This window comes from Anser anser (genome assembly GCF_964211835.1).
Source record: "Anser anser genome assembly, chromosome: 2".
Taxonomy (NCBI): Eukaryota; Metazoa; Chordata; class Aves; order Anseriformes; family Anatidae; genus Anser; species Anser anser.
Genome location: NC_139721.1, coordinates 125,769,436 through 125,793,106, shown reverse-complemented (window position 1 = coordinate 125,793,106; position 23,671 = coordinate 125,769,436). Strand labels below are relative to the sequence as shown.

Sequence of the window (23,671 nt, the reverse complement as noted above, 5' to 3'; positions counted from 1 at the left end):
CTGTCCTCAATTCAGCTGGAGCCTTCAGGTAGGAAACAGAAATTTATGGTGACTGGAAGGAATGAAAATAGTAACACATCAGAAGAACAGAGGAGAGATTTATCAGAGGACACAATAAAAGTAGGAGAATGGACATTAAACAGGAAGTAGGACATGCAGTAGAAGTATATTGAAAAAATATGATTACTGAATGTGAGGTATACTTCTAGGAGTGCAGAGAACAATAAATGAGGAGGAGGTAAAATCAAAATTAGAAAGTTTTCATAAATAAAGATAGGACTTAAAGAAAAGGTGAAGTGAATGAGTTTTCTGACTGCTCTGCTCTCAGTACTTAGAACGTGAGGGAACAAGGTAGCTGGATCTTCCTTCTGCTCTCACTGCTCCTGCTGCATGAAATCACAGCATACGGTGCTTCTGGGGAGACACCCTTTCCCATCTCCCAGTTCAAAGTGAACATGGGCTCCTTTTTAGTTCACGGACAAAAAAAGCACACAGTTCTTAGCCTACATTCCCAAATAATGTAGTGTTCCTCATCTGACACAGCTGTAAAGAGCTTAAGGGCTTCCTTCCCACATATGGCTTGAATTCAGAAGTAATCTACTCATTTTTGCAGTAGCAAAACCTAAGGCATAATGTCCTTTGAGATAGGGCAGCAACCCTTATGGAGTGAAAGAAGAGTCGAAGATTCACTAGGAAACACAGTTTCAAATGAAACATAATATGTCATCCTTCTGTCTGATACATACTGGATTGAATAAAAACAGATTTTCTATCTCAAATGCCCCAGCAGAAAATTTGTATTCTATGGCTCCTGTGAAGAGCTGTGTACATTTTGTGTAAGGTAGTAGTCAGAAAAGGACTGTCATGCAGCTTTTTTATAATAAATGCAGATGAAGCAACCACTCTGCAGTAGGAAGACGTGTCCTGCCATTTCTTCTGCTGTTGGCTATGAAAATTCACAGTAATGAATGTTTGTCTGTATGGCAGTGAGCTTCATAGAACAGATCAGCAATCCACATGGTCTGTAATCCCTTTCCTCTGAATGCAGCCTGGTATTCCCCTTTATGCTGTCAGGTACACACTCAGGCAAAGAGATCATCAAGAACAGCCATGGGGATGATGACCAGTTTTGAAACACTGATTCGTGTGGCTGTGAGGCACCAGTGGTTATCAATGAGTCTTCATTGGACTTGACTTTCAATTTACCTGTGGCATATTTTAATCAAGATCAGATTGACTACGTGGGGCTAGGCTGAAGGTGTGGTGTTCCAACCCTAGACTGGGCAGGTCTTGGCAGAGCAGTGAAAGGAACAGGGCAAGCACTGAGTGTCCCTGCACTGCTGCAGCTCCCCAGCCTCCAGCAGACGGTGGTTTAGAGACTTCCTGAGCAACTCGTGTGTTCAGATCATTATGTTTAGTAATCATCCTGTTTGAATTTTAGTCTTACCTTTGGTCCCACAGGTCCAGGCCATCCTACTGGTCCTGGCATCCCAGGGACACCCGGGGGACCTGGTCTACCCTTGAACGGAAAATATCGATTACAATAATTCATGTGACATCATTCCTACACACAGGTCTCCACTGCAAACAGGAGATGTGGAGAGACAGTATTTTCAAGAAAAGAACCACAAATTCTTCTTTACCTTGTTTTTAATACAAAAAAATACTATGTTATTTTCATAATACTGTTTATGTTGATGCTACCGGAGGAAATGTGGACTCACAGAAATACCAAGTTATACTGATGCAAATAAGTAGATCAGCTATAGAGGAGATCTACATGTAGTCAAAATAATAATCCAAAACCCCAGTATCAATAACTTAATTCTTCCTCTCATTTAATAATACAAAGTAAATCAAAAAGACCTGCATGTAATTCTATCTGTACAAATGCAATTTACAGTAAGAACAGAAACAAACCTTTAACTAAGATATTCCTGGTTTTATTTACCATTAATCTTATTATGAGCACTCATATTACTAGCTGTAATTGCTCTTTGTCTGCTATCGTGTGACTAGCAATAACTACTTGCATACAGTTACTTATCTATTTTAACTTCTGCCTGTAAATCACTCCTTTATTAGCTGCTAAAATGCTGCAGATCAGTGCTATTCCACTGCTTTATACCACTTGACAATATGGTCTTAGAAATCTGATCATGACTTTGGAGCTAACAGTGACCTCCCATGAGCCAGACAGCTTTTAGCAGGAATTATACGGTTTTATGGGCAACTTCTCCTCTGGGACCTACTAGTTCTTGTCAGAAAAGTAAATACAAATTAAGGTTTGCACTCTTGTGTAGGTTGACGGGTGACTCTGTCTAATACATTAGTTTTGGAACACTTAAATATATCTAAGTAGTATTTTTGTTTACTATAGGGCATTTGAAATCTATATTAAAGAAAAAGAACTCTTTGTTTATATGTTTCATATCCATTTGAATTACTGATAAGTAGCTAGTGTCAAAATCCTTTGCTTATTATTAGAATGGTATTTCTTTTCCTGGTTAGTGACTACCCCCCACATATCTCTGATTTCATTCTGCATTTCTGTCTTCTTTTAAAATTAATTACATTAAATGGAAGCACTTAACGACTGAGATAACATATTCTGTTTCATCACACGTAGGGGCACATATTTTTGACAATATATCATGGCTCATGTGTCACCAAGCATAAGATCGTAGTCAGCATATTACTCTGGTGCCAAAGCTTTGGAAGTGTAATCATTAATGGCCATTCCTCCTTCTGGGCTGTTCGGTTGAGCCTGGATTCAGCTCTAGAGCAGTAAAAAGGTTGATTTGGCTTTGTTGTTGTTGTTTTTAAATAGACCTTTTATGGTAGGTCCCATACTTTGCTTCCCCTGCCCACAGATTAATAATTTAGGTAATTTCCCACTCTTTTAATTGTCTGGCTGGAGGTGGATGCTCTTACTGAGGGAATCTACCAAATTCAAACCAGCTGTGACAGCTCTCCAGCCCTGCACCCAGAGCCCCCTACCACTCCTACATGGGAGCAACACAAACAGGCTCAACACTTCAACATTAGCTGATTTGTATTTATCGATTGCCTGTGCTCCTCTCTGACAGCTGCTACGTGTCAGGTATTAGGCTGGTGTCTGAGGCAGCACCTTTCGTTCATACCTTTCTTCCTGGCCTGCCGATCTCCCCCTGCCAGAGAAAGGAATATGTTAATCTCAGAGATACCGCACAGACCACAGTGGCTCATTAGTCAATGCATTTATAAACAACACTGGGAATATCTTTATGTTCAGGACTTTTTTTCCAGAGGGTAAAATGGGAAGAATTTTTAACAGAGCTCCTAGACCTTTCCTTTGTTCTCAGCCCTAAATCTACAGTTACCTTGTTGTAAAGTAAAGCCCAGCTTCAGGTGTAAGGTTCTTTAAGCATCATCATGGAGCAAATGCTTTGCAGGTCTGAAGCCATAACTTCACATATAGACAGCTTTTACTATCTGATGTGACCCATACAACTAACGGTGGGTAGGAGACCTTTGCTTCTCACATCCTCCCAGAGAACAGGGTGTTCAAAGACTGTGGGATTAGCAAGAGCACTTACTGGGGCACCAAAGCTACTCTCTTATCCATAATGTAGACACAGGCAGCTATCGTGAGAAGCCATAAAAATATCTCAGGATTGAAAATGAACACTGGAAGATGATGCTTTGAATTATAGCTTCAAACCTATCGATAGCTCTACATTTAAATTAAAGCAAATCCCCACATGTCCATAAGGCCCATCATTGACTAAACAGACAAGAAAAAACGTGAGCACGCCACCACCGCCACCTCTTTCCTTGACTCCTCAAAACCACACCAAACACAGGCACATAACAACACATAACAACAGGCACTTACTTTCTCCCCTTTTGGTCCCATTATACCAGGAATTCCTTGTGGACCCTAGGGACAAAAATGAATGCTGTTACTGAGCTGTATTAGTAAGAAGGCACTGGTATTGGCCTTCCCCCAGCCCATGGCCCTGCCGGTGCCTCCTGGGAGCAGTGTGACCCCACAAGGTCAGGGTGTTGGATGTGGTGTTTGAATATTGCCTCTAAATGCCAGGTCTGAGTCACCGCTGAAGGCAGGCTGGAGAGTTGCACTGACATGAGAAGCACAGGAGCATCTCCTAGGTGAAGAAAACTAGCAAGAAAAATGGCCTGGGGCACATGAAAGAAGGGAAGTTGCTGGAGTCTTGAAGAATTATCGACTGCAAGGACGCGGAGACACTGCGTCAGCTGGCAAAGGAGGTCAGACAAAGGGGGGCAAGGGAAATGGTGTAAGACACGTGGGATGGGCTCTGCAGGGTGCTGTAGACAAGGATTGTCACCGCTTCTGAATCTTTCACCAGCTTGAAGACACTCATTTGAATTTTTGGCATCCTGGGCACAACTTTGCAATGATCTCCTCATGGGGTTTCCCATCCTCATCCCTGTTTCCTGCCTGCTCAGTTGGAACACAGCTTCCATGCAACCTCATGGGAAGGAGACAGTGGCTTTCAAATCTAGGGGCTGTTCATGCCTCTGCTGAATACTTTGCAGCCGTTTTAAGAACTTCTTAAGAACTTCTTAGTACCATGGGCATTTTCACCAAAAAAAAAAAAAAAAAAAAAGACTTGTAATAGTAAAATCCACCTTAAAAAATTATTCTTTTTTTTTTCTGAAACAGTTTTCATAAAAAAGGCATTTTCACCTTTTTTTTTTTGCATTTCACCTTTTCATAAAAATAACAAGAGGTCCCCAACATTTCTTGCTTTGTGTATTTTCCCGTGTTTACAGAATGGCATTTTCTACAGAGTAATAGTTAGGAAATTGAAATGTTCTTGTTTGAAATACAATTGTCATTACTGTTGTTGTGATTGAAGTACTTTAAAAACAAATAAACATCACATAACTTATGGTAATTTTGTCTCCTCATACTTAAACAAATCTCAAATTTTTAGCTAAATTGCAAATGTAGCTTTAAGCCTGACATTCTCTACAGTTAATATTACCCTCCTGCTGCTTAGTGGCCAGGTCAGATGTAAGCTATTCAGTGGAGATATTTGTTTCCTGTGGTTTGAAAACACCCCCAAAATATATGAATATACATCCAAAATACATGAATATACAGTTAGAGTGGAGCTGCCTTTCAGAGATAACCAACAGCAAATTTTCAAAAATCTTTTCCTACTTTCCTAAAATTGCAACGTAATGAAGTAATGTGGCTTTGGGAGGCTGGACATAAATAATAGTCAAGGGTGACATAATCTCAAAGACATGGTTAGAAAAGACCAATTCAGATTTGAAGTAGAGTTTGATCAAGGCTCCCAAATCTGTTTAAGCCCCAAAACATGAAGATATTCCATCCCTCTCTTTCAAGTGAGGCTTACTCCCCTTCCAGGAAACTTCTTAATCGAGGGAGATGCTCAGGAAATAAAAATAAAACTAAAAATCAGAAAAACAGCGTTGTTTCTAGAGTGCTTCAGAGAACCCCTTTTGCTTCTGAATGACTATGGAAAATCCCATGAGCTGTCATACAAGGAGCATTAGGTTGACCATATAAATCACTCCAGGTTAGGATCCTGGTTATCTTGTACGGTCCAAAACATGACACAAATTGTACATGAACAGGAGCAAACCACACCCTTAAATGCAAATCATTCCAACTATTGTAGTCAGTAATTTTAGACTTTCAGTACTGTAAATCAGAATGCACTGTATTAGAGCCGGAGCCAAATTTTATCTTCTTTCTTTCCCTTTACCTTGGGTTACACATGGGAGGAATTATATGCTGAGTCACATCATTACAAATCTAATTCTCCTTCTTTTGACAAAGTGTTAAAACTCAGCTCTGGCTCAACAGTATGAGCTTTTACAACTCATATGAAAGTCACGCATTTACAACAGAAAACAATTCAGAAATACTTCTTAGGTATTTCTTAGAAACAGTAACACTTCTTTTCCCGTGACCATTTTCATAAAAGTATTGTCTGGAGGATTGCAGGCTCTGACATTGTCCCTCTATAAAACACCGTCCCACAATTTATAATTAAAAATTCCAAAGTCATGTTATACCCATCCTACTGCTAGAGGTTGTGATAAAATCTGTCAGCCTACTCTATTTAAAAATGTTCTTGGAGGGATCATAGATCATTCAGTTGCAAGGTTAATTATTATTTATAGCAGTGAACCTTGCAGAACAATAGAACTGGTATTACTGTTTTTCCAATTTAAGTCAGAGATAGCATTAAGAGGATTGTTTCAAAAAGACAGTCTGGCAAAGACTAAAATTACAACAGCTTCTTCCGTGTATACTGAAGATCTAGATGGTGCCCAGCACACCACAGGACTGCTCCATAGTGCAGAGATTTTTCTCAACACAGGATAGGATAAACAATTGTTTTACCATCACTTCTCCATGTGCCTCCTAATTCACATGCTAAAGGACTTTCCCTTAAGTTTTATTTTCCTTTGGAGGGAACAAACTGGAACAGAAAGACAGATGGGTGATATTCTCCACAACGGTGAGACATGCACAAAACCTTCTCCTAGAAGTGGAACATTTCCTTGGAAGATTTCTGACCTCCTGCCCTATGCTTCAAACATATAAATTGTAGATGAAATAGGAGCCCAAAGGGGCTGTTCCAAGGCTACCCAGCAAGCACAGACCTTGCAGGTTAAGCTGGAAGATCCCACATCTCCTGAACCCCATCCCATTGCCCTCCCCAAAGCCCCTTCTTGTCTCTGGTCTGCACTGTAGGTATTGGCCTTCTCAGGGATGTACTCCACTAACACTCAAGTTCATTGCACCTCTTGTGCATCAACTCCATGGGCTCTTTCCCCTCATGTAAAAGAGTGTAAAGCAAGGAAATAAACCAACAAACTGCCTCTGAAGGAGGCGATGGCATCTCTGGGATTTTTCATGGGTGCCACCCACTGTAAAACTACGCGAAAATGAAGGGTGAACTTGAAGTTTGGAGTATGCAAGGCAGGAATGAGAACACAGGGTAAAAAGCTCACATGGTTTATGCACAGTCATACCAAAATGAAATTAAGCCAGATCTTGATATGCTTATTAAGGCATAAAAGGCATTTACAGAAAATGTGTAACAGCTTTGTAAGGACCTTGGAGCAAGCGAAAGACGGCTGTGGTTTGTTCACAAATGCATCACTCACCTGGGGGCCAGGAGGCCCTGTGGGGCAATGCAATTCGGGCATTGTTATCTGGAGCTCCTGGCACAAGTCCTTCATGTCCAGAGTAAGCAGCTTCTACGTAAGGTAAAATATATGAATGAACACTCTTGGAGAACATGGAGAAAAGCACAAATAAACCGCCACTACAGTCCAAACAGCACTTAATTACTGCCTGAGGGAGAAGCCTATGGTTTGTCACAAGGTTATCTTCATGGATGCTTCAACATTATCACTTCGGTATAGTGTCCTGCCCCACATTTCCTCCTCCTTTCCCAGGCGTGCCGCAGCCAGGCTATCTCATCCCCTCCAAGCCAGTGTGGGACCCAGGGCTATTCTTAGACTTGACCCTGCTCTTCCCATCACGCTTTACAAGTAGCAGCTCCTCTCCAAAAATAGCATCTTTGCTCTAATAATACCGACTGCACTCTGCATGGGTATAGGCAGTGTGAACTTCACTCCAGTGGATACCAGTCAGGAGGCATTCATTCACTACCGATCAGAGTGGATTCCCTTAAAGTTTTCCTAATCTTCTCACTTCAAAATTAAGCTCGCATGAGTAAACCGGCTTGTCTATGTCCTGTGACAAAAGAAATCTCCCCTGGAAATACAGATGAACACTGCGGCAGAAACACTGGGTTAGCAAAGCTGCTCTTCATCTTCCAAGTGGAGAGGAGGAGGAGGAGATGGGAAAGAGGGAGGCGACTAGATTTTGGTTTGGGGGGAATAATTCCCTGAACTCAGTCCTGATCTCTCTGAAGACAGTGGGGGATTTTATGCTGTATTTTTTCTTGGGTTAGTTCTCGTCAGATAACTTTCTAATTACTGTTTACATAATGTTTCTACTAATTGCAGTATTTGCATATGGTAAATGAGTAGTAGAATTAAGAAGTGGGCATTATGAAGTAGATGGAAAAATTCTTTATATTGGGACGGAAAATGTATTGGAGGTAACAGACCTTGGCAACAAGTGTGAGTGGGCAAACTGCTATGTCTTATACCCACTGAAATGGGTCCTTGTGTAGTAAATCATTGTGTAGGATGAGAAATTGTCTTTCTGACCTTCCCTGGTTTACTGCATTTACATTTCCTTTAGTTCAGGAAAGCAGCAGAGCCCTACCAATATAGACAGATGTGTTTGCTGAGTGACACCGTGAAGCAGTGCTGAGAGAGGATACTTCAGTCTTTGTCACACATCAAAAGTCATACAAATAGAAGAGAAAGGCTCCTGGGCCACACTTACAGTGCTCCAGCTGTGCCTGAAGTACGGCGGTGGAAACAGGGGCGGTGGAGGAGGGCCAAGCAGACAGCATGGTCTGTGGTGAAGCTGTTTCTTCTGTTCCAAACAAGGGAGATCTGTTCAATACAAACATCATCCATTGTCTTGAACACCACAAATATTTCTTACAGAATAAGGTGCTTCCATTCCAAAGGACTTTTGTACACCCTGCATCCATTGTAGCACTGGATCCAAGCAGGAACTTAAGAATTTGTGTGGTCCCTCAAGTTTATAAGGTCTTCATGTGCTGAAGGCTATGTAGTTTTAAGCTCTAAATATGGCTATGACACAGGCTGATTTTGGAAAATATAAGATACCCAATGTTAGGAAATAGATTGAAATATATATTTATCTCTCTCTCTCTCTGCCCTGTTCCAAAAGTGTATTAGAAATGGCATCTTCTGGTTACCATCACAGCCCACATGTGACCAGGGAGCACTGCGTGCTGCTGCCCACCAGCCTTTCCCATGGACCAAAATACTTCAGGGTCTTTTCTAATAACAGTGCGGGCAGTTGTTCCACTGCACGTCTGATGATATTTCCCATGGGCCTGAAATCACGTTGCCTTATTTCTGATTTGTGCATCGTCACTACGAATAAAGACTCTGCAACCCAAACTTAGCTGACAGCTTTGCCACCAAGTGTTGAGCAAGGCAGGCCTTCAGTTGTTTTCAGCAATGTGCTTACCCTTTTCTGAGAGGAAAACTTCCATCGACAAAATAAGCAGCTGTGACCAAAGAACCACAGAGAAATGATGTGAAGATGATGCATTTGTACTGTTTCATCTTTTCTGAATCTATTTACTCCCCAGGAAATCACTCTGTAATCAGGACGAGGGCCTTCTGCAAAGGTTTTGCCAAGTGCAGGACATATTTATTTGTCTCTGTTGGTTTCTTCCCCTGGCTACTGGCAGCCAGGGATGGGTGTCTGTGAAGTGAAGGGTGGCAGGGAGCCAGATACAGTAGGAAGAAGAGCCTATGGTAAAGTATCTGGTATTAATAGAAAATCTCCAAATTAAGTTTCTAGGAAGACAAACCTGGCAAAATTGCTAGATTTGTGTGCAAATCAGTTGCAGGCTGGTTTTTAATCACATCTCAAGGCAAGGCATATTTCTCTAAGGGACAAAGAAACTTCTAATTCTTCAAATGTCTCAGAAAATGTATTACATCCCATTCCACCACCCCACATTCATGGGAACAGCTTTTTGCCCAGTCCTCCTGCACTGAAAACAGCTGCCCAGATGAGTGTGGTTGTTAAAGGCTGCCAAGGGAGCAGCTCAGCAGGTGTTTCACCATCTTGTTTTGTGTCAATATCAGACTTATTGGCTAGGTCAGGGAGCCACTTCTGGTGTGTAGCTACCTGAAAATAGAAACCAGCTGCAGTCAGTTCCACTGATGCCAGGTTACATCACACCTTGTCTGAAAAGACAATCTAGGCACAGGGTCCAGGGAAATGCATTGCACAAATGTCATTTCAGTTACCTTTCTGAACTTGAATAGTTTTGTAAAGTGGCATTTCTTTCCTTTCTCCAGCCAAAAAAAAAAAAAAAAGAAAAAAAAAGAAAGAAAGAAAGAAAAAAAAGCTAAAGATTTCTACTGACAGCAGAATTCAGAAGTAGTTTATATGTTATGCAGATGTTTTTCTCTACCAAAATGTTATTTGAGATGATACAGTTGAGAGGTAAGTCTGTTGAAGTCTGAAAGTGTCCATAGTAAAGACTCTGTCTCTCTATCTGAACTTTTCCTACGAAGTTTGAATTCAAAAGAAAACTTCAATTTAGAGAAAGTCAAAAGATTTATAATTAAAAAATAGAGATAATGTATATATTTATTTATTTAAAGCTATAAACATATACTAACAATGACAGTGCCTTTTAAAAAGCAGCAACGGTTTGAGTTCTCCTATCTCCAGTTCACACACATGATATCATACAGAAACATGTAGAGTTAAACTCTGTATTGGCTTGCCCTGAATTCAGTCACTAACAGCTGTACTGGGTCGGGCTGGGATGTTAACTTTCCCTGCAGCAGCCCATACAGTGCTGTGCTCTGCACTTGTAGCTAAAACAGCAATGGTGTCACACCGGTGTTGTGTCTGCTGCTGAGCAGTGCTGGCACAGCATCAGGACGCTCTAACCCCCCTAGGGGTGGGCAAAAATGGGAGAAAAGAAACATCACCAGGGCAGCTGACCTAAACCAACCAAAGGGATATTCCATACCATATGATGTCACACAGCAATAAAAGGTGGAAAAAGGAGGAAGAGGGGAGGGGGTGGAAAAAGGAGGAAGAGGGGTGGGGTGGGCTCTCGTGAAAACGTCTGTCCTCCTCCTGAACACCGGCTACGTGCGTTGAGGCCCTGCTTCAAGGACGTGGTCAAGCATTGCTCATTTGTGGGAAGTAGAGAGTAATTTCTTTCCTCTGCACTTCCACATAGCCTTTACTTGTTTTGTTTAGTTTTCCCTTTCCCCCTCCCTTTTCCCGTTTCCTTTTATTCCCCTGTAGTTAAATTGTTGTTTAGTTAAATTGTTTAGTTAAATTTTTTAATTAATAATAATCTTTCCTTAATAATTTCTTTTTTTTCCTTTAATTCAATCATCCTTATCTCAACCCATGAGTTGTTCTTTCCTTTACTTCTTCCCCTCCTCATCTAAGGAGGGGGAGTGAGAGAGTGGTTGTGGTGTTCAGCTGCCTAGCACGGTAAAACCACCACAACAGCCACTACAGAAAAAGTTTTGCATTGCTGCAGTTGTTCTGCTACTTAAATAAAATAAAATAAAATAAAATAAAATAAAATAAAATAAAATAAAATAAAATAAAATAAAATAAAATAAAATATTTTTATTTAAATATTTGGCAAAAATAACATTAAATACAGATCATAGAATCATAAAATCACAGTATACTCATCATGCTCTCATGAGTAAAGTCAAGTCCTGGGTTATAAAATATTGGCATTTTCCTTTTATGGAAGCAATGTCTGAAATTATTTGGAAGAGTATTATATTATATATTATTAATAATAATTATATTAATATATTATATATATTATATATTATTATTATTATATATATACAATATATTATATATATTACGTATTATATTAGTATTATATTGTGAAAACCACCATAGCTAACAAAGTTGGGAGCAAAATAGCCATTGGTTGCAGTCTTTATAGTCTTATTCTAATTTTACTATACCCGCAAGTTAGGTTGAAGATCAGTTTAGGTTTGCTGGTATAAACAGTGATAGCATGTACTGATCTCATATGCAAAAACTATTCAAAAAGCATGCAATTACTATTACTACTCTATAGACTAGGTACCAGTTATATAATGATGTAGGTAGTTTGTATTTCAGGGGCTCCATCATCAGTCATGGCCATGCTCTGGAAGGTGGATTTGTAAAGCAAATATTTAAGAAATGGCTGATCCTAGACCCAAGGACCCTCCACACTCAGGCATGACGGGTGAATAAAACAGAAGAGGGAGCACAAAATGAGAGTCACAGACCACAGGTATGAATATTATAATATGATCTTCCAAAAAACACTGCATTTCATTGGTAAGGATTTTGTAACTGTGATAGGTCCAGGATGCAAAGCCAGTTCAGTGCTGGCCTGTTTTGCAACACAAAAATATTACCTTGGTAGGCTTACAGGCTGTCAGCAAATGCAATATATATCGTTAGGCTCCAGGTTAGCTTTGACTGCTAAACACAGCTTCATAATACTCTAGTCCCCATCAGTGGAAAAAATCTCAGCCCAAGAATAGGACTGTCATGGTTTTCTGTGAAATGTGAAGACCCTACCTACACAGCGAGCTCAATTACACTTCTTGTGTGGAAACTCCTCTATCAACATATTCCATATCAGAGAAAGTATTCAGTAAGAGAAGGAAGGCAAAATGAAAAACTCCATATAGGACTTGTCTAAGTGGCAGTTGTTTCTGGAGAGCATAAAAGTTAAGATAGTCAGCTTTAAAACAGCAAATGTTTACTATTTTCAAACTCAAATTATTTTTATGGTCCAGAAAGCAACTATATCAATCTATGAGTAAGTGTTGCTTCAGGATATCATGTATTTTAGATAAGCTTTGCACTGTTTCATTTTTTTTTGCAGACTGCTTGCATCTGGTGTTATTTGGAAGCCAAAAACTGTGATCTGAGATGGTCCAATCTCCAAGCCGTCCTAGGGCTGATCCTAGAGCTGACTTTCAACACTGTGAACCCTCCTGGCTGCAGTGGAGGTACCAGAGGGAAGTGCTGCCCTGGATCCAGGTTAGATTTGCAGGATATCATTGCAAAAACTGTATGCAAGCCATGAAAATGACTTTTGCCCTAAAATCACAAAGGTGTAGGCTAGCTGGATCGATGACGCTGGCAGGAGAAAAGGGCATGACATGAAAAAGATGTGCAACATGTGTTTTCCTTCCTATCTGCAACCACACTCACCCAGCAAGCCCTGACTGGACGCTGAGCTGCTTTCCAAAGCCGTGTCACCCCGACAGCAGTGCTGGTGGCCTGCCCAGTTTCTGACTGGCAGGGCCTGCTAGATGGAGACCTCCGATCCCTGACACCCCATCACAGGTGCTTCTCCCACTTGGACGGCCGTCAGAATTAATAATAAACAAGCTGGGCAGATGGGTTAGTTAATGAACGTGGGCTCGTCCGGCTGAAACTGAGACTTTCGTCTGCTTTGCTGTCATGCATTCAGGCTCCTCTTGCCCTCCTGGCAAGGACAGCAGCTCGCCACGGGCAGTGGCCATCAGGCATTATCCTATGTGTCTATCACAAGGTGGCTAAGGCACATCTTCCCTCACAGATTAGGAAAGTTTAGGAGCTTGTGAAAGGTGCCAAAGTCCCAGGGGAGAGGGTAACACCAGGAGGAATGGGTGAGGGTGGGCAGGTCGAGCTGGGGTACAGCTCACGCCTGGAGCTGGATCAGGCCGTGAGGTTCACGAACAGGCTGCATCTCTGTGTCCTTATCAACTTAGGCCTTACGACCTGAATATACCATCTGCTATGTACCAGGTGATGTCCATATAGCCAGGAAATACAGCAGCTCCTACAGCATATGCATCAGTGCCCATGCTGCGGAAAGCAGTGACCCAGGCAGATCCTGTGGGAGCCACAGGATGAAGACATTTCCCCATCATTTTTGTGGAAAATGAAAAGCTCCAGCCAAAACCTTTCAAGCTTATTTTCAGCCAAGAATAACTTATAGAAATATGAAAATACTCTGTGCCAGAAACTCTGTTTCTAATCCCTGAAGTGGCTACCGGTTGTGGCAGAAGTTATGCGCGCTTCACCAGCTGGCGCAGAGTCAGAAGCTGTCATAATAAGTAAATAAATAAAGGTGTTTAAAACAAGCTGGTGTTCAAGAAACCTTGCCAACAGCACAGATACTGTGCTCACGGCCCCCAGCATCTCCCAGTATGTCCCCTTGGCTCGTGTCCCCCTGCAGCCGGCCCTGGCGGAGCCCCTCGCAGCCCTGCTGGAGCAGGCCCGTGCCAGGAGATGCTGCAGAGGTGGCAAGGCTCAGGAAAGCAAAGGAGCATACAAGATTTCCCCAGAAAAGGCATTTCATTCCCCGTAGGCATATATTTCAGACATTTCATGTGTGCATATGTGCTTGTGTGGGGGCAATGCGTGTGTCTAAAGATTATATGCTGCTCCCCCAGAGGATTACAGAAGGAAACTTCTGGGATTAGCGCAGAAGGAGAGAGGAATATTTGCTTGGGTTGGCTCTGTGCTCCGGTGTCACAAGAACATAAAAGTTCCAATAAAATCTGCACGGTGGAACACTTCAGTGGGTTATAAAATGGGTTTCTAAAACAAACCTGTGGTTTATAAATCCCAGTAACCACTGCAAGGCTATCATGTGCAGTTTTGCTTCTGTTGGTTTCCATGGGTTCTTCCATGGCTTCTAGAGCTTCCAGGGCTCTAGACACTGCTCAGTGATGTTGACAGCAATGTGTGCTCCCCTTCCAGTCGTGAGGAACTGAGGCACAGGGAAGTTAAGCAGCAGCCCCATAGCCATGGATGACCCATTTACAAAACCTGAATGAGAATTTCCGTCCTGGAAATCACAGTTCCTCATCCCAGTCGTTTTATAAACCAGATTATAACACTCCATTTCTTGTCACACCAGAATGATGCTATTAATATGTTGAGTACTAAAGCTTACTGCCACCCCTAGAAGAGCCTGAAACCCTAAAGCTTAATGCAAGGTGGCTGCTGTGTCAGTCCCAAAAGACTCCTGCATGCATTTCACTGCCACACGTTCCTCTCCCACTTTATCTGTGAGATGAGTAGTACCAGAGCAGAGACACCAAAGCCACCCCTCTCCAACTGCAAGATCACAATCTATCAGGGCTGGCATGGCTCAGAAATGTACTTGACTTTGATGCTGGCCCACCACGTGCTCAGTCAGCCCCAGACAACCCATCTGAGAACGTGGGTGTTGCTGTATGCTCCCAAAGGCACCGGAGAAATGCCTTCAAATTCCTGCCAGAGACTTTGATACCAGGGACTAAATTAATTCCATGTGACTCCCTTGTGGCAACAGACTCACAGCCCAGCTGACTTTACTCTCTGGCCTTTCACAAAGAAATAGCTCTGTATTGACTTGGTATTGTACAAGGCCATAACTTTGCAGGTTTTAGAAGCTAAAAAAGTCCATTGACACTTCTTCCTGGGCAGAAGAAAACTGAAACTGCAGCCCTGCCTTCTTCAGGCACAGCATCTCCCTTCACTTTTGTGCCTCCCCAGGTGCATGCATTTATGCATACACGCTGGCAAAAATGGCTATCAGCTGCTTTTCTGTTTTCCCCCAATCTATCAGTCCTCTGCATTCCTCCTATGTCCACCTCCTCACCCCAAATCCCCTTTCACCATTACATTTTCCTGCATACAAAGAGCATTCCCCTGATGTCCTTTCCAGTAAAGAGATGATTGCTTGGAGATGACAGGGGAAGAAACACAACACTTAGGCTGGTTTCTGTGAATTACTGTGGGATTTTTCTCTCTCTCCTATTTCTGATCTCCCCCAAAGAGTTCCCCCTGGAACTGAAGGGCTTTTCCCATTTTCCTTTGACCTATGAAGCTGCAGCACAGAGCACATCAGTAAAGCCTCCCATGCTAAAAATTTCATTTAATCCTGAATCCATAATACATTCAACACCCCTCCCATTTTAACCATTGCCTTATAAATTTCCTTTCTTTGTGCAAGTGTCCCACCCTTAAGGTTCCCAGGCTGTCTCATTTGGCAGCCACACGCTACACGCTATCCTAACACCAAGAGTTAAAGCCTGCAGGGGTGCATGGCCTATCCTGACCACAAACTTCCTCCTGGACAAACACAGCTGGTATTTTTCTGTAAATGTAACTAGGGCTGACAGTTTCCCTTCAGCAGCTGTAGCCGCTGCTATTGCGCTGCTGGTGCTGCCCTGCCAACAACAGCCCAGCCACGGGCAGCCTCTGTGTCTGATACAAAATGGGCTTTGAAAAACAGGGATGCTAAAATGCAAAGTCACAGACTCTTCCCACTGCAGGGGTTTGCTAATACTGAAATAAACTGCCTGCAATGGGAGCAGAGGCCTGCAAGCACTACGTTTCTGTGAGCACACGGGGAATAAGCTCATTTCACAGCACTTTACATTGCCTGTCTGTGGAGTTCCTCTCACTAAAACCACCTGATTTTGAAACAGCTTGCTTGGCTGTGCTAGAATTTAAGCCTCCACCACCCAGTCTGATCACAGTAAAAATCAGCAGTGTGTCCAACGCTGTGCCAGCTCCTGCACCCACCTCCATCCCTGGTGGCAGGAGAACTTTTTTACCACAAATAATGCTTAGGTGGCATCTCCAGAGGAGCTTCCACAGCCCGAAGATAGACACCTGCCTTACTTATAACACAAAACCTGTCCCAGGAAAAAAAAAAGAAAAAAAATTAATCAGAACTGGCCACCAGCTTGTCCCATCCTGCTGTACTTCAGGAGTCCAGGTTGTGTATTTCAGGATGCCCACCAGCCCACCACTTGAAGCCAATGGAGCTGATCATCATATTAAATCGGGGGGGAGCAGAGGAACGCAGAGGGGAACACTTGGTCCTTTCACCTGCTCATCTGCATTTCCTCAAGCAAATGAAAGTTCATGATACTCACCCTAAGCGGCATAACACTGAACCCGTTCCTTTCATTTGCATTGTAGTCAATAAATTTCTTTTGGCAATCTGCATGTCTTTTCATTCAGTAATCCAGATTCAAAGAGGCCGTGCCCAGTGAAATGGGGAGCCCCTTTTCTTTGGGAAAGCAAGTGTAACAGGCAAAAGGCAGAGAAAGCGTGAGGAATACTGCCAGTAACTCAGCTGCTGCAGCCTCATTTCATTCCTTTAAATTAATCAGCCATACTCACTTCACAGGACTGTGTATTAATATCGATCACAGGAGAAAAACCTATCAAGTGATACATTTGTGTGATGCATAAAAGGAAATTTGGGTCAGAAGAAGCATCAAGATCCTGCTCTTCTCCAGCTCCTGGTAGTTTCTGAAGCACTTTCCCCTCTCCCTGTAAACCCCCGTAAAACTTCAACCGGGATGAGGAGGAGAGGGAAAGGAAAAGAGTCTTTCTGCCACCTGAATTTGGAAGATGGCTTCCTTTCGCCTGGTTCTTACAACGTCTACTTAGCCCTGCTAAAAGGGAGCATAAAATTCACACCTAGCTTTCGTTACATGACTGCGGCAGTGGAGGCACTCAGATGTCCTGTTCACAGTGCAGGAGCCTCAGCAGAGCAGAGCTCTGAAAAACTATAACGAAGGACGTTGTAAACACAGTGTCTTAGGGAAGGGATACGACAGGTTACCCTGGAAGGAACCCCCCAGGCTCAAGGAGAGTTGAGTTACCCACCCCTGGGGGGCTCTGCTTCCACGTGGAGATGCAGCCATGTGCTTGAGCATGTTGTAATGCTAATCCCAAAGCATTTCCTCCAGAAATGATGCTTCAGCACTAGAAGAAACACTGACATGACATTCAGAATACTTCCAGGAAAAATGATGCGCTGTTGCTTGAGGCTGATGGGACTATAATGTGGAGTTGGCAGCAAAACAGAAAATCCGGATTATTATTCTTCCCCCAATTATCCTACAAACTTTCCCCCCCCATGAGTTGTTTATCTCTATTTTATAGTTACGGCCTTGTGACCTGTGAACATTTTTATCTGTGACCTATTGCTACAGAAAGATGTCTGAGAATAGAAATAAAAGTACGTTTAGTGCAGAGGTTTTCAGGCATATCTGAAAAATAGCTATATGTGTTCCTCCAATTGTAGGAAAGACAAGTGGTCACTGAGTGTTAAATGTGATTACTTTCAGAGTTTGCAAGTACAATGCCAAAATTCATTCTTTAAATGTGAAATTACATCCTGGTGCCAGATACAAAGAATTAACTCAGCTGACAGTCACAGAACATTTGAGAAACCATTAAAATAACAGAATTTAAGTGGAATTAATTCACCTTCTGCACACACTGTGAGATTTCTACTGGAAAACAGAGAACTTTGCTTTTTTCTTAGGAGGTGTTTCATCAACTGCTGATGCAATCAAAGCACTAAAGGAGTTTTCTTTTTCATTGCATGATTTTTCATACCAAATAGAGAATTCCTTGCCCCGATTAGCAAGCAATAATTGGCACTCAGGTATGTAACAGTTCACCAAAATACGGCTCATTATCCAGCCCTGTGGCACGACAATTGAATTATATACTAGATGTTATTCTGACACGTATTAGCAAGTAGAAATTTGCAACACGTTCGTGATAGAGCCTTAAGCCCGCAGACAAAACAGATGGGGACACGGGAGGACGGGGAGGGGGCCAGCTGTAGCCTCTGCCCCTGGCAGACCTGGGGGCTGTGCCGTGGGAGCTGGTCTGCTGCAAAGAGCAGAGCCTGGCCACAGCCAGCATCAAGGGCTGAAGGCATAGACTGCAGTTGTACGACACGACATTTGGGCAGAAAAATCTTCCATGGAGGAGGAAGGGGTTATTTCCTGAACCATTATTTTTTAAAGATGATAGCAATTTAAATGTCTTCCCTAGACACAGGAGTGTGCTCCACAGGAGAAAATCACTTCTTAGGCCTGGCCACGTAAGCCACGGAAAAGTGAACTTAGGGTTGGTCTGGCAGGAATCTACTAGTTTCAAGGCAGTGTAAACATCTTCAAAACAATTTCTGAGGTTTAATAACTTACGTACTATTGTAAGGCAATTAGGAACATATCAGAGAAAATAAGTTTTGATGTTTCTGTACCTCAGCAATAACTAATATCAACCCCATGGAAAAAGGACACCCAACTGAACAGAAATGATAACAAATGGAAATGCTTTTTAGCATCCCAAAGAACTTAGCAGAAAAACATGTATTAGTTCCCAGAGGTTCAAAAGAATGGATTAAATTGTTTTCCAAAGGATGTATTTCTTCAACCATTAGGCTTCTTTAGATGTTATCTTAAAAGCTATCTGAAATGACTGCAGAACTCTAATGGCTGCTTTATTAAATGTTATAGGGTTTTTCCACAAAGGGTATCTGCACTACTCTTTGGACCTCAGAATCTTATTATTTGATTAAGAATATTCTTAAATGAATGGACTGTTCAAACCACCGCAGGTGACATACAGTGTGTTAGCTCTGCACATTTCAAAAGATTAAAAAAACAAACAAACCATAGGTGAAATCATTCATACTGACTGTTATTGAGTCCAGGAATCCATCGTCTTGCACAGGCTACCCTTCTGATTGCTGTTCTCTCTTAAATGCCTCAAATGTGAACCATCTGGCTCTGTGGTCACACAAGAGACGTGAGAGAGAGAGAAAAGACTTTAATTCCTTGCCTAAGGCTGATCTGATATAGTCTTAAAATGTGCACCCTTTAGGACACTGTCTTGATGTCAGAAACACAGGGAGGACCTGAAGGTAGAGCTGACCTCAACCTACAAATCTCATCTGAACCATCCAAAATTTGACACTGAAGGAATCCAGGATTTTAGTTGGAAGCATCTTTTGGTTAGAAGTAATTTGCCATAAAATGGTGAAAATTCCTCCAAGAGAAGATGGAGTCAGAGTTCTTGTCAACTTTCCCCTTCCTTTGCACAGAACATGGGTAAAGGAGAGTCTTGCTGACCAAACTAAAACCTATTAAGTGGGATTTCCAGTGCCCTGGCTCAGCTGACAACTAATTTGTTTTGCCTTTGCCTAGCAGGGATTTTCCATGCAGTGGACTCTTGTTTGCTATGTAAGTCATCTGAGTATTTGTTAGTGTCATAGCCAGAGCCAGATGATGTTTATTCTGCTAACATCCAGTCGGGCTCCAGCAGCACTCATTGAGGTCAGGGCTTTATTTATAGAAGCAGATATACATTGAGATTCATTTTCTTTCCCTTGCTGTAATCTACCTAAGCTCATCCAAAATAGAAAGAAACATGCAGACATGCAAGTAATATACTAATTGGGCCAGATCCTCCAGTGGCATGAATTAGCACAACACCAAGCCAATGGAAAAAACAAAAACAAATGAACAAAAAAAAACCAACAGCATTTTAGTACAGCTGAGGCTCTTGTCTATTATTTCTCACAGGGATGGGAAGGGAGGGGTTTAAAAAAGAGAAATAATAAAGCAAAAAGCAAAAGCCACGAAGCAACGAAAATGTCCCAGCCTGTGGCAGAGCAGCTCTGCAATGCAAAATTCCTTCACCCAGATCTGCAAAGCGAAGTATTTCTTCCTCCTGTGCTCCCAGTCACTGGGAAAGTGCAAGAACCGGCGTGCAGAGGAGAGGTCCAGGCAAGGCAAAGTAACAAGACTTAAAGCGATTTACCTGAGGAAACTGAGAAGGCATTGTCAACGTACGAAGTCTGAGAGAAAGCAAAGCAGAAGACAAGCTGAAGGTAAAATCCCCAGGCAACAAGGCTGAGGGCAAACATGCTGCCTGCGCCCTGGGCAACTGCAGCCTGGAGGCGCAGCTCTGCTTTGGGGCTTGCTCGCTCTCTACTCTGCCTCTCTGTCTGTCTTGCCTGCTCGCTTCCTCTTTCCTCGCTCGCTGCGGGATGCGTGTGTGTCTGTGTGTCTGTGTGTGTGTGTACGGCTCTCGACCGCTCTCGCTCTCTCGCCGTGCCTTTAGGAAGAAAGAATGCCAACCATTTCCCATTAAATCTTCTCCTTACACTAGGCACGGTTATATTTAACTCCTGTGCTGGATCAGTTGCCCCCATTGTGGATGTTAGCTGCTAAAACGGTGGCGGGGGGGATTCTGTTTTGGTAACAGAAGCAAAAAGGCACTTTGGTTGATAATAATAATGAGCAGGAAAGGGAGAGATTAGAAACCGGACTATAAACAGCATCCTTCAGTGCAGGCAACCAGACACCAATGTCGAGATGAATAAAATCCCTGATTGATCATCTTCTACAGGTCACTAATTGCCTTAATGAGCGAGATGAGCAGTGACCTAACATCTGTTTATAACTGGGGGTGCTTTGCATTCACTTACACCGTACATCTTCGGCTGAGGGATGCCACCGGGGCTCCACAGCCACTGACCAGATCATTATTTAGCATTTAAGAGAAAACGAAAGCATCACTAGTAGTTGATCAGACGCTGTGTGACTGCAAAGAGTTTAGTGACAGGGTGCAACAGGTGGAAGAAACAATAAGTGTGCCATTATGAGGTGACTGAAACGCAATCGGCTCTGGGGGTGGTGGCAGCCGACGCACCGCACAGCGCCGTGGGAGGAAAACAAACCTCTCGTTTCTGAAAAGCAGTGTGTGCCTTTGTTACCTGTACAAAAGCTTGGCGTTTCTGTGCTTTGTTCCAACTGGCAATGTTTCTGTCATGAGAAGGGTCCTTCACACGTTCCCTTTCTGCTTGGGATCTGACAGCTGTTTCCATTAAAAGCAGAGGTACTCATTGGTGTGAAAACCATAATTACTCCCGCCCTCCCAGATGGAGATGTTCATTGCCCACTGCTTATTTGTCTCCCGAGATAAACAGGGGAATCTTTTGGATTAATTACAGAATTGATTTTTTGTTTTCACTTGAGAAAAATTACTCACTGACAGGGACAGTGATGTGTCCCCTCAGGTGATAATTCTTACTGCACACTACTAAAGGGCAAAGTGATGCATCTGCACAATTCTAGTTAAACTGTCTTGGCTTTTAGTAGTCCCTACAAAGTTTATCATGACAAGCCCTAAGTATATAAGAAAAATATCCAGTTGCCTGATTATAAGGATAAGTAGCGGACAATCCCTACCCTAGAAGCCTGCATGAACACTGGAGAAACATCCTAAGAAGTTAAAATGTCATGATTTTATCAAAAGATCCACCTCTGAAAATGTTTGACTAATACTTAGTGAAAGCAATGGCTGAGTAATTTCAAATCCTCCTGAAATCCTCCTATACTCTTGTAGCAACTGAAAACTTGGTAGAAGTTTGCAGTACAAAATACATTCTGTTTGAAAAAGAAATTAATGAATCCTATAATACTGCAAAGAACCAAGATCATACAGTAGGACCCATATTTTTCCCCACCTCTACCACCCTGTTTCAACTTGAATTCTTGTTTCTCCAGACTACAACAGAAATGCAAGATCGGGTAATAACATCTTACTTGAAGAATAATACAAGGAATTCTATCACAAACCACATCCATCCTTGTAACTGCTAAAAACGAGGTAGGAACAAGGAATATACCTCCTCCTTGCAAGGGCAAGTGCTTTACTGGAGATGGCCAGAAAGGATACAGAAAGCCAGGGCTGCTTCTAGGTTCCTAGGAAATATAGTTAGCTTTGTGTGGTAGTTTTACCTTGCTGAACTCTACCACAACTGCTCTCTCACTCTCCCTCCTCAAAGGAAAAGGATGAGAAAATACAATGAAAAAGGCTCAAGGGTTGGGATAAGGACAGGGAGATGGCTCAACAATTATCATCACGGGCAAAACAGACTCAGCATAGGGAAATTAATATATTTTATTCCCTAACAGATTAGAGCGGTGAGAAAATAAAAGCAAACTAAAACCAACTTTCCTCCATCCACTGTTTTCCACCTCCTCCCCCTAAGCGGTGCAAGGGAATGGGAAATGGGGCCTGTGGTCAGTCCCCAACACTTTGTCTCTGCTGCTCCTTCATGGTCACTCTCTGCCCCTGCTCCACGTGAGGTCCCTCCCACGGGATGCCGTCCTTCCAGATCTGATCTTGCAGGGGCTGCCCACAGGCAGCAGCTCTTCAAGAACTGCTCCCACATGGCTCCGTACCACGGGGTCCAGCCCCCAGGAGCAAACTGCTCCAGCACGGGTCCCCCATGGGCTGCAGCTCCGGCCCGGGGCCTGCTCCTGCGGGGGCTCCTCCACGGGCTGCAGCGTGGAGATCTGCTCCGTGTGGGACCCATGGGCTGCAGGGGGACAGCCTGCTCCGCCAGGGGCCTCTCCCTGCACAGGCCGCAGGGGAACTGCTGCTGCGTGCCTGGAGCACCTCCTGCCCTCCTCCTGCACTTGGGTTATGCAGGGCTGCTTCTCACTCCCCTCTCCAGCTGCTGTTGCACAGCAGTTTTTCCCTTTCCATTACCTGCTCTCCCAGAGGCCCACCTAGCGTTGCTCATGGCTCAGCTCTGGCCAGCAGCAGGTCCCTTTTGGAGCTGGCTGTAGCTGGCTCTGATCTGACATGGGGCAGCTGCTGGGCTCTGCTCACAGAGGCCACCCCTGTAGCTCCCCTACTACCAAAACCTTTCCATGTAAACCCAATACACTTTGCAGTCAATTTTTCAGTAGAAACTTTTGGTCTACATTTTTATTTATTTTTTTCCCTGTGGAAAACCCTGAGTAAACATGATTGTTTTGTCAATGTTCTCCTCTCTTTTGACTTAACATCCCCACCACTCCAAAGTCTGAGCCTGCTTGACTTGAAATGGCTCTCAGCCAAGGCAAAGGAAAGCTCTGTAGGCACACACTGTGCTGAGGAAAACACGGCATATTCCACACAAAAGCTTCAAAGGAGATGTTCAGATTTATATTTAACAGAGCTCTTCATCATGACGGAGCTGTAGTTCATCACATTGTTAGTTTTCAGTGGAACCACATTCAGGTCAACAGGAGTACTCTCATTACAAGTCAGCAAGGCAGGCCATGCGGGCACTGGCTTTTGTTTGCTCTACTTTTAAGACATTGG

At 43.0% G+C, this 23,671-nt stretch overlaps 1 protein-coding gene across 8 annotated transcripts in view; it reads right to left on the bottom strand.

The window, feature by feature from the left end:
• Nucleotides 1-22,070, bottom strand: part of COLQ (collagen like tail subunit of asymmetric acetylcholinesterase) — a 48,320-nt gene extending 26,250 nt beyond the window's left edge. For 6 of the 8 annotated variants that reach the window (XR_014580200.1, XR_014580201.1, XM_083825384.1 and 3 more), the window contains exons 1-6: nt 20,330-22,070; nt 8,435-8,547; nt 7,177-7,269; nt 3,878-3,922; nt 3,144-3,170; nt 1,448-1,519 (exon numbers count right to left, since the gene is read on the bottom strand). Coding sequence is in view for 6 of the 8 variants with exons in the window: in XM_083825384.1 (XP_083681510.1) it covers nt 1,448-1,519; nt 3,144-3,170; nt 3,878-3,922; nt 7,177-7,269; nt 8,435-8,547; nt 20,330-20,723 (744 nt within the window). In the remaining 2 variants the exon portion in view is untranslated. The remainder of the gene's footprint in view (nt 1-1,447; nt 1,520-3,143; nt 3,171-3,877; nt 3,923-7,176; nt 7,270-8,434; nt 8,548-20,329) is intronic. The other 2 variants (XM_083825386.1, XM_083825383.1) reach the window with 1 other exon arrangement.
• Nucleotides 22,071-23,671: the final 1,601 nt, after the last annotated feature.